This window comes from Rhipicephalus sanguineus, chromosome 1 (genome assembly GCF_013339695.2).
Source record: "Rhipicephalus sanguineus isolate Rsan-2018 chromosome 1, BIME_Rsan_1.4, whole genome shotgun sequence".
Lineage (NCBI taxonomy): Eukaryota > Metazoa > Arthropoda > Arachnida > Ixodida > Ixodidae > Rhipicephalus > Rhipicephalus sanguineus.
The window spans coordinates 246,450,602-246,464,403 of NC_051176.1; the positions used below are offsets into that span (position 1 = coordinate 246,450,602).

Genomic DNA, 13,802 nt, shown 5'->3' on the forward strand with positions numbered 1-13,802 from the left:
ATGGGCAAGCCCCACTACTCACCACTTATCCACTAAAAACGAAGAAGGGAAAACACGGGCGAAACGTCATGCACAAAACACCAAGCACGTGCGGCAAGCTAGACAAGCCAATCGCATATCGAGTCTGAACATAGGCGTGCGCAGGGTTCCTCATTAGGGGGGGGGGGGCGAAGGTTCATCGCAGCGCCCTCCCGCCAACCTACTAAGTCCATGTATGCAGATTTTGCGCACCCCCCCCCCCCCGCTTAGGTGACTAGAAGGGTGAATACGGGGCGGATTTTGCGCCCCCCTCTTAGATGATTAGAGGGGGCGGCCGCCCCCCCCCCCTGCCCCCCTCTGTGCACGCCTATCATATGCTGCTCAAATACACTAAGTTCATAAGGGACTTTATGGACAGACCTTTCGGAATTAGTTGCAGTGTGTGTGATCGGCTATGGTTGTTTATCTTCTTTTTCTTTTTTTTTTTTTGCTGTACGCGGGTCACAGGCACGGTTACTATATTGGTTCAGAGGAACACTCAGTGCATCTTCAACACCCAGAAAAGCTTTGAGCTCTCTACATATGTAGGTATTTTCGAAAATGTTCCTTAAATATTTTTTAATATTTTCAATTCAATTCCGTGTTTTTGTACCAAATTTAATATACTGTTAATAGGTGCTAAGTTTCTTCAAAAATGGCAAAGTTTGAGACAGTGGTAACTAACACGTCTGTTATCCATCCCCGCTTAAATCCTGTACCAGCGTAGCTGCCAGCTGGCAGCTGGCCTGGTAATCTTTCACCTGCTGTGCACAAGAAGGAGTGCCCTAGGGCACTCCTTCTTGTGCACAGCAGGTGAAAGATTACCAGGATTTTTTTTATCACTGTGGCAGAGAGAACAATTCTAATTAGGGAACAGGATTGCTCAAAGAGGCAGACATTATTTGTGCAATAAATCAAAACACATAAGTAGCCTCGAATCAGTGAGTTTGCTTGCAAGGCATAACCACATCGAACAGATTCTGTGGATGGCTCCGATTTCGATATGTGCCTTCCTCCCAAACTTGTGGCAAGAATGTTCTGTACAGCTCCACTCTTTTTTTTAACAAAGTGCTGTTCATGCAGCAAACCACAAAAATGCCTCTGCATTTATTAGCACTTTGGCAATAAATATCTGGAAACATGTCAATATGTCTTGGGAAATTGCAATAATAAAATTTATAAATTGCAATACATAAGCTTATTAGTGAAATTTTGCTTTTGAGTTATGCATTTCAGTTTCATTTTGCTGAGAGTTTCTGGCAGCGAGTAATCGAGCTGACGGATTGGACTTGTGTTATCGGCCAAAGGCGATTTTTAAAATATTTTAACAGTAAAAAACAAAAACAAGAAACAATATACATATGTATGCCCTTGAAACACAACATGCACTTTGCTGAGCTAATTCCGAGCCCGTTCATTTCTAATTACTTGGGAACTCACAACCAATACCAAAAAGGCCCTGTGTGGGTTGTCATTGTTGTAGCTGCAGCCGCGTGCAAGGCAAGGGCATTAGGACTTTCCATAAAAAGCGAAGTACTAGCGCCAGAAATCACCATGATATTTGGAGGATGCCCGCTGTCCACTAGCCATGGAACAAGGGTGTACAAAATGCTGCATGGAGAATGACATCATGTTCAGGCCCTGAATAACCACCGACCTACCCACCCGCTCCCGCTCACCTTACCTTACTCTTTTCCCCTCCCTTGAACAATCAATAAAGTTTTTCCATTCAGCCATACAAACAGGTGAGTATTACTGACTTGTTACGTTATGAACCTCAAGAATGCATTCTTTGTTCATACGCCTTATAAATACATGAAATGGCACCAGCACATGTATGACAATGTAAAATACATATTTTTACATGTAGACACAGCACAATAAAAGCTGTTGCAGGAACTCCAAGATAACACCTGTCTGAGCTAACTTTAACCAGACTGTGCCCCCAGTAAAAAAGCAACAAAGCTGGTTGATTTTGCAGATTTCAGGAGCATATCTCCCATAAATTCCAGCAGATGCAAGCTATGTAGTGTTACAGGGTTCATACAGGTTTAGGAAGAAAAAATGCAAGGACTTTCAATGCTCTGTCACAGGTTTTTGAAGGACTAAAATATGGGACCCTATTTTATTGCGCTTATAATTAGGGGTGTGCGAATATTCGAAATTTCGAATATTTTTCGAATAGTGTTTGCTATTCGATTCGATTCACACTGGAATTTTACTATTCGAACTATTCTAACTTCCCAAAAACAAATACAGTCAATGTCCAATTGAAAGTGACCCCTTCAGATTCTTAATATGCTTCACCTCATTACATTCTCGTATTGCGGCAAAGCTGCCTTTCAAGCTCCTTTACGGTCGAACTTAGCCAAGAGACAGTCAACGCACGATTGGAAATGGTCCCTAGATTTTCAATATGCTTCACCTGATTACACTTTCGTATTGCGGCAAAGCTGCCTTTCAAGCTCTGCTACGGTCGCCACTGTATTAACTCAAGAAAACGCTGGTTCCAACTTGGAGATGAAAGATGTGGCAGAGGTGGGGGACTGGGGGCTCAATTAATGCTGTTTTGGACCTAGAATTTGGGCAGGAAGTCCGAAAAATCGGAAGCCGAAGCTTTTTAGCATCCAAAATTTCAGACGTTCTTATATGTCGACGTCTACGAGGTAGATTTGGAACTCTGGACTTTAAGGGAGCACACCCTTGTCCACCACATCAGTTGGGCTTCCACAGAAGTTGAAAGAGGAGGAGAGGCTGAGGAAATGGCATCTTTGCCTATCACGTGTGAAGTGTTGTCGGCAACACTTTGGTTGCACCAAATCATGTACATAAATACAGTTCGGCCTCTACATTGCTTCATTCTTGATAAGAACACTATGAAACACCACCCCGCCAGCGCTTCATCAACCTAGCGAAAAGAAACACTTTCATGTTGCTATCTCATAAGAATATGCTTAGGAATCCTCTCTAACTTTTTTTCTGCAATTACACTTCGAAGTATTCGAAAAATATTCTAGAAATATTCGAGAAATATTCGAAAAATATTCTATTCGATTCGCACTCACACTCCAATATTCGAATTCGCTTCGCACCCAAAATTTTGCTATTCCCACAGCTCTACTTATAATATATAAATATATTCTCATTACACTATAGAAATGTATAGCCTTGATCTCATCTAAAATAGTTCACAACACACAACAAGTTTTCAGAACAGCTGCTGAGACTTCTCTAGTATTTACAGGCATAGGCGTGCGCACGGGGGAGGGGGGCAGGGGGCAGCTGCCCCCCCTAGTCACCTAAGAAGAGGGGGGCAATACGGAGGGGGGGTCGCCACGATGAACCTTCACCCCCCTGAAGGGGAACCCTGCGCACGCCTATGTTTACAGGTCTTCACTTCGTTAAAGTGTACTATATTCATGTGCTTCCCAAATCCAGGGGTTTTCGAGGGTCTAAAAGTACCCTGTGTAAGCTTGTCTTTAAAATTACGGAAACTGAAGTGGACACATCTTCACACTTGACTGAATCAACTCAACAGTGAAACAAGGCCAGAATTCTACTCGCAGTGCTTCTACTTTCCGCTGCAGGCACAAGGATTCTATGCATGCTCACCAGCCGCTTTCCCACTGACCAGCTGTTCCAGAAAACAATATCCAAGCAGTGCATATTCCACATCAAAAACTTCGGGCAATCATACTGACAAGGTATTCAGGGCTGGTCAAATATACTTTGCGATTGTACTATATTCATGTGCTGCTAGCCTGACATGGAAAAAAACAGCATAAATGCAGGAGAGAGTGTGAAGTTGTACGGAGATAAGCAGAGAAAGAGAGAGAGAAAACAAGGCAGCCCCCCCTGAAAGGGAACCCTGCGCATGCCGATGCTTACAGGTCTTCACTTCGTTAAAGTGTACTATATTTATGTGCTGCTTGCCTGACATGGAAAAAAACAGCATAAATGCAGGAGAGAGTATGAAGTTGTACGGAGATAAGCAGAGAAAGAGAGAGAGAAAACAAGGCAGCCCCCCCTGAAAGGGAACCCTGCGCATGCCGATGCTTACAGGTCTTCACTTCGTTAAAGTGTACTATATTCATGTGCTGCTAGCCTGACATGGAAAAAAACAGCATAAATGCAGGAGAGAGTGTGAAGTTGTACGGAGATAAGCAGAGAAAGAGAGAGAGAAAACAAGGCAGCCCCCCCTGAAAGGGAACCTTGCGCATGCCGATGCTTACAGGTCTTCACTTCGTTAAAGTGTACTATATTTATGTGCTGCTTGCCTGACATGGAAAAAAACAGCATAAATGCAGGAGAGAGTATGAAGTTGTACGGAGATAAGCAGAGAAAGAGAGAGAGAAAACAAGGCAATGCAGACCGACAGGTGGGAAGTGAAATGAACTATAGGACAAGGAGCAAAGAAAGCAGTACAAACATTGGGAAGGAGCTGGCACCCAAGCCCCAATATGTGCCTTTTGCTTCATTGATGGTGTTTCTTTTGTCCATGCAAGTTTTACAAAGCAGAGCATGTGCGCACTCGCACCAGTGCATTGCTTCTGAAATGGAAATTTTGCCAGATCGACACTAATCTAACACAGAAAGCAGGTCACATTGGGGACTTTAGACTGCACTGCTCCCGAAATTCAAGGGTTTTTGAGAACAGAAAAAAATTCTAGGTTTTTCAAGGCTCTTAATTGAAAATGTGCTTCTCAAATCCAGGGGTTTTCATGGGTCTAAAAGTGTCCTGTGTAAGCTTGTCTTTGAAATTACGGAAACCGAAGTGGACACATCTTCACACTTGACTGAATCAACTCAACAGTGAAACAAGGCCAGAATTCTACTCACAGTGCTTCTACCTTCTGCTGCAGGCACAAGGATTGTATGCATGCTCACCAGCTGCTTTCCCACTAACCAGCTGTTTCAGAAAACAATACCCAAGCAGTGCATATTCCACATCAAAAACATCGGGCAGTCATACTGACAAGGTATTCAGGGCTGTTCAAACATACTTTGCAATTGTATCGATATGATACAACATACCGAGGTAATAAGCATTTGAGATACAGACACAACATACTAGCAGTATAATTGTATTTGGTATGATACCTGCCATTTGTATTTTAAGAACCTTCAATATATTAGCAAATTTCTCAATACAGTTTTATTGTTGGGGCTATTAAAAGTTTGTAGCTGTTTGCTTGCAAACATCTCTCCGACATTAATAGTAGCATCTTGCACTTAACACAAGAATGGTTACAGAGAGACGATGATAGCAGATTCCACCTGTTGTGTTTGTCTCTCTGTGGCCATCATTGTCTTCAGCAAAAGAAGAACTGTTAACTGCCACCAAGTAGCCTAATGTATTGCTCTCTTTAACTCCTCTCCCACAGGTAGACATGCCTCCCTAATTTAGAATATCCTCTACTAATATGCGAGCATTTTCTCGGCATCCCAACAGCATATCATATTGTCATTCTGCAACAATCTCTGGGACCAGGAAGATTACATATGGTCAACGCAGGTACGTTTTGCAATTAGCAATTTTTCCCTGCCGTGTTTACAAACAGCTCGATGCACTCTTATTAGATTCCAATCATAAATTGGTCTATTTTTTAAGCATCCACCTATAGCTTCGTATCTGTGTAATCCATTCTAAATTGGTTGCATGTTCTATAAAATAAAGAAAAGAATGCCTATAAGCCAAATATAGAACTCACTTTTTATATCTAGGTATAAGTAAACAGCCCTAAATGCAGCTCATGATATATATAGCACAGGTATTAGATACAACAAAAATGCACAACGTATGTGCCACAAGCCTGCCTCGAAGTGGATCCTGATATCATCATCACCATGATGACAGTGGTACATTGCATTTACAGCTATGGTTCAATGTGCACGTAACATAAAGTAGTTGTATATATTCATTAAAATGTAAATTTAGGCTGGCTAGTATTGCTTGACGGGTTAACCACAATCCAATTTTAACAACAGACAAACAGAGAGACAACAAATAAGAAATGGCACTTGAGTGCATAGGTCAGCAAAAAATCTGGAACTCACTCAGACTCACTCATGAAATATATTTCACGCTTAGGGCTTACTCGGACTCAGACTCGCCAAAATTTTCCGCAGCCGGACTCACTCGGACTCAGAATCACTAAAATTTTTCTCAATTGGACTCACTCAGACTCAGACTCACGGCTCGATCCAAGTTCTGTGCGAGTAGACTCATGATTGAGTTTGCCAACCAGTGCCTCAGTGTATGCTGTCTGTGTGTTTGCCCCTTGTCAAAATTGTGGTGTACACAGCGCAGTGATGCTACACTATCTTGTATCCCTCAAAGAAAAATCAGTATTTATGTATTTATTTGTTACATTCTTAGGCTTTACAGAGGGCAGGGCTTACAACAGACAAACACGTAACAGCAATGGGCAGACCCATAGGGGGGGTATGGATGTCCTAACCCTCCCCCACGCCCCTCTCCTTTAACTTTTGAAGGTACAACTCAAGAAGAGGACCTATCAGTCCCACCCAGAAACTGCCCCCCCCCCCCTGCTGAAAAATCCTGTATCTGCCCCTGGTAACAGCTGATAGTGCTCTTCCCATCGAAAATGACCCACCCATCCACTATCATTAGTTGCTGTCACCAGTATGACGAAGAAATTTCCAAAAAATATATTCAAGGACAGTGTGGTAGACATTGCCCCATATTTGGCAACTAAATCACTCTCGTGTGTGGGTGTGAGAAAAAAATATAGAAAAATACCAGCAGTTTTCGACGATCAGTGACTAAATGACACGAAAGGAAAGCAGAGCATCAGAGCGTGAAAACAGGAAAATGTGTAATTAGAAACCTCCCCCCCACCTTCTATACCAGTGTCTAATATACATGTACCTTCGATACTGGCCAGCCCTGGTATCAGTGCTTGACATTGCCATGATGCACTTGAACCGTACTTGATATGTAATTTCATTTAGTCTTGACTCATCTGCAGGACAAACAATGTCCTACACAAATTTTGCGTCAATTTTGTGGAATACTTCTAATAACGATATAACCATATATAGTACCACTGAAATGTAGTGCACCTATGCACCTGGCTTCAATCACCTGGCTTCAAATCTTTCGTGAATGCATTTTAAACACCAAAAAACTAAAGTGATATCTACCAGAATGCTCTTGATATCACTAGCTTTTAAGGAATTGCAGCCACGCACACACTAGCAGTGCATTAATTTGCATTGGATCTCACATAATGCAACAGGTGTAGACAATTATATTCAACAAGTCTGTTTTCAGGGTGTAAGCAATGCCATTCTACTAGCAGTAATGTACTGACAATAGTAACAATTTGTACAGCCATGCCTGACAGAACATTTAATAGAACAATTTAAGAACAACGTTAATGAGGTCGGGAAGGAACAAAACTTGGTTTGTTCCTTGGGCAGGTTGGTTCAGCAAGACGTTCATCCTGAGAGACAAGTTTTGCCATTTCTTTCTGCACAGAAACATGGTTAATGAGGTCGGGACATAAAGATTGTTACAAAGGATTAGAACAAGTATGGACAATTTGCCGGTGATGCAGAAAGTTTGCGATTCAGGATAGAAGTGGACGATGTAGAAAGGATACAAGACTACACCAGTTTTTACGCCGATGTGCACATTAAGAAGCACCTCCCAGTTAAATATAAGTTCGTTATCCTTCTGCCATACAACTGCTCTGAAAAACTTCCTTTCAGACAAGGGTCACTAAAGAGAAAAACTATTTTTCTTGCATTAGTACATTACTCTTTCACAATACCAATATCACCACGCTTGCAGCGAGAAGACGCTTAGTAAGCGAGAAAACGTGCAAAATGGAAATGCGGGTGGCGATGCCACCTTGATATTCCCACACCAATCACTGAGACGTCATAGATTTTGACAGCATCTGTTAGGTCACATGCCTTTCCTATCATTAAAAATGAAGTACATTGTCCTCTAAGGAGAGCAGAGACTTACCATACCTTGTTTCAGGAACTTTCGTTGTGCCAATTTCTCCAAAAATACGAAAAATACAATTTGAAATCCTTTATGTAATGCACGGAGATTTCAGCGCGAAATTTAAAAGCAAGAATTTTACTTTGATTTTCTCCTGTATTAATAGACATGTAATGGTGAAAGTAACGTCATTAGAGTTTTCAGAGTACAATTTATCCATCTAAACCGATTCATTGTTTCACTTTAGTGTCCCTTTAAGAGACCCATTATGGTAGAATTAAACTAAATTTCCCACCCTCTCCCTTCAGTACTTTATAAAGATGAGATGGCAACGATGCAAGAGTGAGCTTGGGTAAGGAAAAATGATGGCTTAGGAACATAAAAGGCTAGGAAACATGCAGGTGTGTCTATGTTTCGTCTGCACATTTAAAATTGTGTGTGAACCCCATACACTTTGTGTAATGTTGGTTGAGCGAGGCAGAACTATATGAGAAGACAATCTTAGTACTGCTGCACTGCTGATGTAACAAGGGAAAAACTTGTCCACTAACTATTCCCATGCCAAAGGAACAGCAGCTCATAATGCAATGATGCACAATAGCCTATATAACTAGCTTTAGAGAGCAGCAACATTGCTAAATTTAGAACAGATGCAAGTGCAATCACGTGCAAACACTCCCTTCTATTGAGCACTAGGAATGATTCGAAAGGCAGGAGATAGACATGTTGCTTTCACAAGTCATATCTTAAAGAGCCCCCTAAACCACTCGGAGGTTGAAATTTAGTTGTGGTGTTGCAGTTCTGCACGAGTCTTCAACAAACACACAGCCCCAAGAATTTTTCGAAACGGTGCCATAATAGTGTAGCTACACCGTTTGATGATCCAAAGCGGCCTCCGCTCGCTTCGATCTTTCTTTCGCTAAGCTCCGTTTATCGGCTTGTCTCTTCTCCTGGCCGAGTGCTGCTCCTCACACGGCGAGGAGGAAGTGCGCATACCTGCGAGCAAAGAAACAGGTTCTTTTGGTGGATGACATGACCAGACCTGCATGTCCTCACAGCCAACGCTGGGGATTACCAAAAGGCCCAGGGAGGAGAAGGGACTGTTTCATGAAATTTGTGGCGCACCTGCGGCTCGTAACACTGCCGTGTTTGGCATTGTTCATCGTGACGGCATTTTGAACTCAATGCATGCGTTTACTTGAAATTAAAAAATATATATATATATTGAAGGTGGTTTAGGGTCCCTTTAATATTGAAGGTAGTTTTAGCAGTGGTTTCGGGGCTCTCTCAAGGTTTGCACCAAATTTCTTGGCACCTGGTAGACAATTGCTTCCAGTAACTGTCTGTCCTATACAGTAGAGCAGGCCATTCTATCTCATTCTCAGAGCATGCTCTACATACTAAAAATATGATTCCAACTTCTGGGAATATGTATGGAAACAGCACTTAGAACACAATATAAAAGTCACCTTTCAAGCTCATTTATTATCATACGAACAATGTGCCCCCTTAGGGCAATAATACAAATTAGGAAATAGCATGAAAGACTGAGCTGCAGGGTTACACCTTCGGCACTTCACAAGGCACAGGAGTCCATAAGAGCACCACTTTTACATGCAGCAAAGCCAACATGGCTCAAAATTTTCAAAGCTCTAAGTGGATGGCTCCACTAACAAATATACTTCAACACAGGAAATTGTGTATGGAGCAACGCACTCTAGACATCGCAAGGTAAAACTTTGACATATCCAGCGGCAGTGGTGGTACAGCATTCTGCAAGTGACAGGCTAAATGGCGAGTGAGCTTCATGATGTGACCCTACAAACAGGAAACACAGCTAGGCCTTGTTTGAAGACTATTATGTCATTGACATACACTGCCTCTTGTTTTTCAACCACTGATTCAAGGAACTGCAAGGTATAGGTCATATCTTCACTGCTGACTTCTTCAGTGCTATTCTGATCACGAGGGCGCTTGGGGTGCTTCCAGGGGTGCACGTTGTGCATGTGCTCGATGCACCGTTTGTAGGAAAGTGTTTTGCCCTCGGCAGAGGCATTGTGAATGTCACCAGTGCTGGATGTTGGAGTCTGAGGGGATGGATATCCAATAGGCTTTGACTCTGCAATTGCTGCCTCTCCATAGCCAACAATTTGAATTGAGAGTTTTCGTCGGTGTGGCTCTCCAGGGTTCTTTGAAGGGAGAAAGAGCTTGCAGCTTTCCTTGAATTCTTCCAATGTCAATGCCTTCAGAAAGTCAATTTCTCGCTGAAGACGATCAAACAGGTAGTCAAAAGAAACTATCTCTGCCCAGTATCTGTCAGACTCCTCCTGAAGGTACAAGTCAGAACAGCTTTTCTGTTTCACTAGTGATGAAACTTGTGTTGCGAATTCTTCTTGGGTGAGCTCGGCAATCTTTTTGGCAAACATAGAGAGGAAAAGCTCAATTTGTTCATCGACATATGAGCAAGTGAACTTTTCAGCAGAGCAGCAAACACCAACTGTGAATCCAACAATACCATTAGTATTCCTGTTCGAACAGCTTACATCATATCCAAGCTGTGACTTTGTTCTCAGTATATCAAAGCAAGGTTCCTCCATGAAATCAATCATTAGCTCTGCAAGTGCATGCTGCTTAATAGCACCAGGTCCAAGTTGGTAATAGTTCACAATCATCGAATTGTGGTCTTCAATGTTAAAGGAGGCAACTCTGCAATACTGACTGCCAAATGGAACTTGCATCACTCGAGACTCGGGGATCATGCATGTAGGAAGAGGTGCACAATTCAGTTTTTTCACAACAAGTTTACCCAAATTGATGGCCTCAGAAGCAGTAAAGTTTCCATGAACAAGGCCTTCAACAAAAAGCTGTTTCCGGAACTCCTCAACAAAACAGAGAAGTGAAGAGACAGTAACATCCTTAATGACCATTCGCTTCTCTATGTTTGACCAGTGGCACTGTTGAAGAATAGAGAATCGAGTGTCTGTGCACAGGTGTGATGGTTTCATGAACAAATTATAATAACGCTTTTGCAGGTGCTTTTTGATGTTTTCGAAGAGCTGTTGCTTAACTTCAAAGGCAGCTAGATGGTGCAAAATAACATCAAAGAGCACTGGCAATTTCTCATTGAAGCCAAAAACTCTTATAATAAGCCCATTCTCATTAACTGATATCGTGAAGTCAAGAGATGCACACACAGCAGCATTAGTTTCCTGGCTCATGTTTTGGAGCAAAGTGTCACAAAGAATGTCCATAAGGACAGCATTTTCAGCGGACACATACATTACAGGAGATATCAGCTGAAAGAACACACAAGCTTTGGGCACATTGAATTTAGTGTCCTTCTTGTACCACAGGCGAAATTGCTGGTCTTCATGCAGCTTTTGTGGTAGTTCTGATTGGTGCTCGTTCTCTTCCTTCAATGTGAAGTCAGAGGCAATATACTTGTTTCGTTGCGGGACCTCAAAGTACGGATCGGGCACAAGGTTGGACCATGCTGCAAGCCATTCTACTGGAACCTCCTGGGTGCAGTATGGCGTTTCGAGGTATGGCTCTTTCTTGGTGCAGATGCCTTGTTTTTGGTAGCGGCAAGAGATGATCATGATGTTGGCCTTGCAGGGGACGAGCTGGTCCAGGCACTTTTGAATTAATGCAGGGTCATACTCAAACAGGCAGGTTTCACCATCTAGGTAGTGCTTTGGTGGGTAGAGCTGCATGTTAGCACAAATTCGTTCAACATAGTCCAATGGACTTTCCTCTTCACACCAGCGAAAGTTGCTGTCGGCAACTGTTTGGATTTCTTCAAAGATACTCTTGACAGGTCCTACCTTCCGCACCATAGCTAAGAAGGAGAACACAGCTGTGAGCACCTCCTTCACATTTTTTAGCCCTTCTTCAGTCAAAGAGATTGTGACATTGAACAAGGAGCAAATTGTGTTATGATGAAATCCAGTTCCCTCATTCCCAGCAACAAGGCCTAGGGCCCATGATCTGTTCCTCAGATAAGCCAAAATACTGCCAGTTCCTTCGTGCCCCACAACGTAAGAAATGTATTCCAGCGGCTTTGTTCTATACTCATGAAGAAGGGATGGCAAGGCCCAAGTGATTGAGACATTGTTTACTTTCTTGACAGGCTGTACCTTATACAGTTTGGCAAACCGCTCCAATGGGAATGGTTCACAAGTGAGAAGGCTTCCAAGTTCAGGCACAGGCTCACGTACCGGTATTGCAGAAAATATCTCTCTGACCATGCGTTCCAGTTCATCCAGAGAATGCCTTGATTGCACAGCAAGAGTCATAACTGCTGGGCTGTAATGCTGCTCAAAGAATGTGCGCAATGCAGCATGGACATCTATGCCGTCCTTTTCTGGCAGTTTCTTCAAAGACGCTGTGTTGCCCCACATAAATTTCCTCATAGGGTGTTTTTCACGGGCAACGCTGCCAAGTAACTGCTGAAGACGACAGGAATCGGAAGGAAGCACTAGCTGAAATTCATTGTCAATAGCTTCCAACTCTCTCTCCATGCTCTCCTTCCTGATAAGTGGTGAGACAAAAAAATTGGCAAATATGTCCAATGCTCGGTGTAAATGTTTCTGGTGAACCTCCATCTTGTAGACTGTTCTCTCACATTCGGTGTACGCGTTGTCACTACCGCCATGCTTGTTCAGAAAAGCATCGAAGAAATTTTCTCGTGGGTACTTTGTACTGCCCATGAACACCATGTGCTCGAGAAAGTGTGCCAGCCCTTGCAAATGCTCTGGTTCGTTAAAGCTTCCAGCGCCAACGCAGAGGGCAGCAGCTGCCATTTTTTCCTTCCTGGCATTGCCGTGCTGCTTGCTATCTGCACGGGAACGATGTCCCGATTCGACGTCACTTTCAGGCTCACTGTCGCTGCCACCGTGGACACTTACGTCGTCTTCACTCATGCTCTCCTCTGAAGTACCGTCTGAAAACGGTTGCTCCAATGACTGAGGTCGGCTAGAGGAGCCAGAGCCAAGTTCGGTGAACACCTCGTAGTGCCCCTCATCCGGACTTTTGGAGCGCGAAACATCTTCGCAGTTCGCAGAGCTGAGGTAGTTTGCTATCGAAGATGCAATGCTGATCTTCGGAAGCGAGGGCACTTGTGCTTCCTCGCCAATCTTCACATCTGGCAGTTCTTCCGCTCCAGCCAGGCAGTCGTGACTTGCCTTCTTTGAGCCAGCTGGCGACGACGTGGACTGGCGTGACGAAGAAGACTGTCTGGACGATGAACAAGACATGGGAGACAGTGGGCGTTGCTTGTGGTCGGACACCAACAGTGCGGTGAGACCATTTTCCAACGTGATCACCCTGTACTGCCTGGCATCGTTCGGTGACTTTACAATGTCTTCCATTGTGGCACACGCAGTCTCTTTCCGTAAAGTACTGAGAAAACAAATACCTCTGGTAGCGCGATATTTTTTTAGCACGGTAATATCGCAATGTTCATGCCCATTTCTAAGTACCAATGTTCCAGGCCCAACTAGAGTATTCCTAAGATGAAAGCAATGCCGCCACAGTGCTGCCGAAAATGAGAATGTTTGACATCTGGTCACACGGATGAACAGCGCACCAATTCGTCACTGTAAAATCATACCCGCAATCACAGTTCACACGTCCTTAACACGGCCTTCGCTGTGTCGGAGAAAAATTGCATGTTCTGTTTTCAAAGAATACATACAACGGCACGACAGCCGTTGAAGAAATAGAACATAGCACGCCAAGCAAAACGCCAAGCTGGCTGACCATGAGCTGGCCGGCTCTTTGGCTCGCGCCATGGATTCGCTTTGTT

The 13,802-nt window shown here is 43.4% G+C and overlaps 1 protein-coding gene across 1 annotated transcript; it reads right to left on the reverse strand.

Annotated features, from left to right (window-relative positions):
- Positions 1 to 9,461: 9,461 nt before the first annotated feature.
- On the reverse strand, positions 9,462 to 13,759 carry LOC119376181 (nardilysin). Its single transcript, XM_037646115.2, has one exon. It carries the CDS (start codon positions 13,363 to 13,365, stop codon positions 9,802 to 9,804), a length of 3,564 nt encoding a protein of 1,187 aa, XP_037502043.1. The 5' UTR covers positions 13,366 to 13,759; the 3' UTR covers positions 9,462 to 9,801.
- Between the last annotated feature and the right edge of the window lie 43 nt (positions 13,760 to 13,802).

What these genes read in the sequence shown, in the direction of transcription:
- LOC119376181 (XM_037646115.2), bottom strand. Translation starts at nt 13,365, where the DNA reads ATGGAAGACATTGTAAAGTCACCGAACGATGCCAGGCAGTACAGGGTG.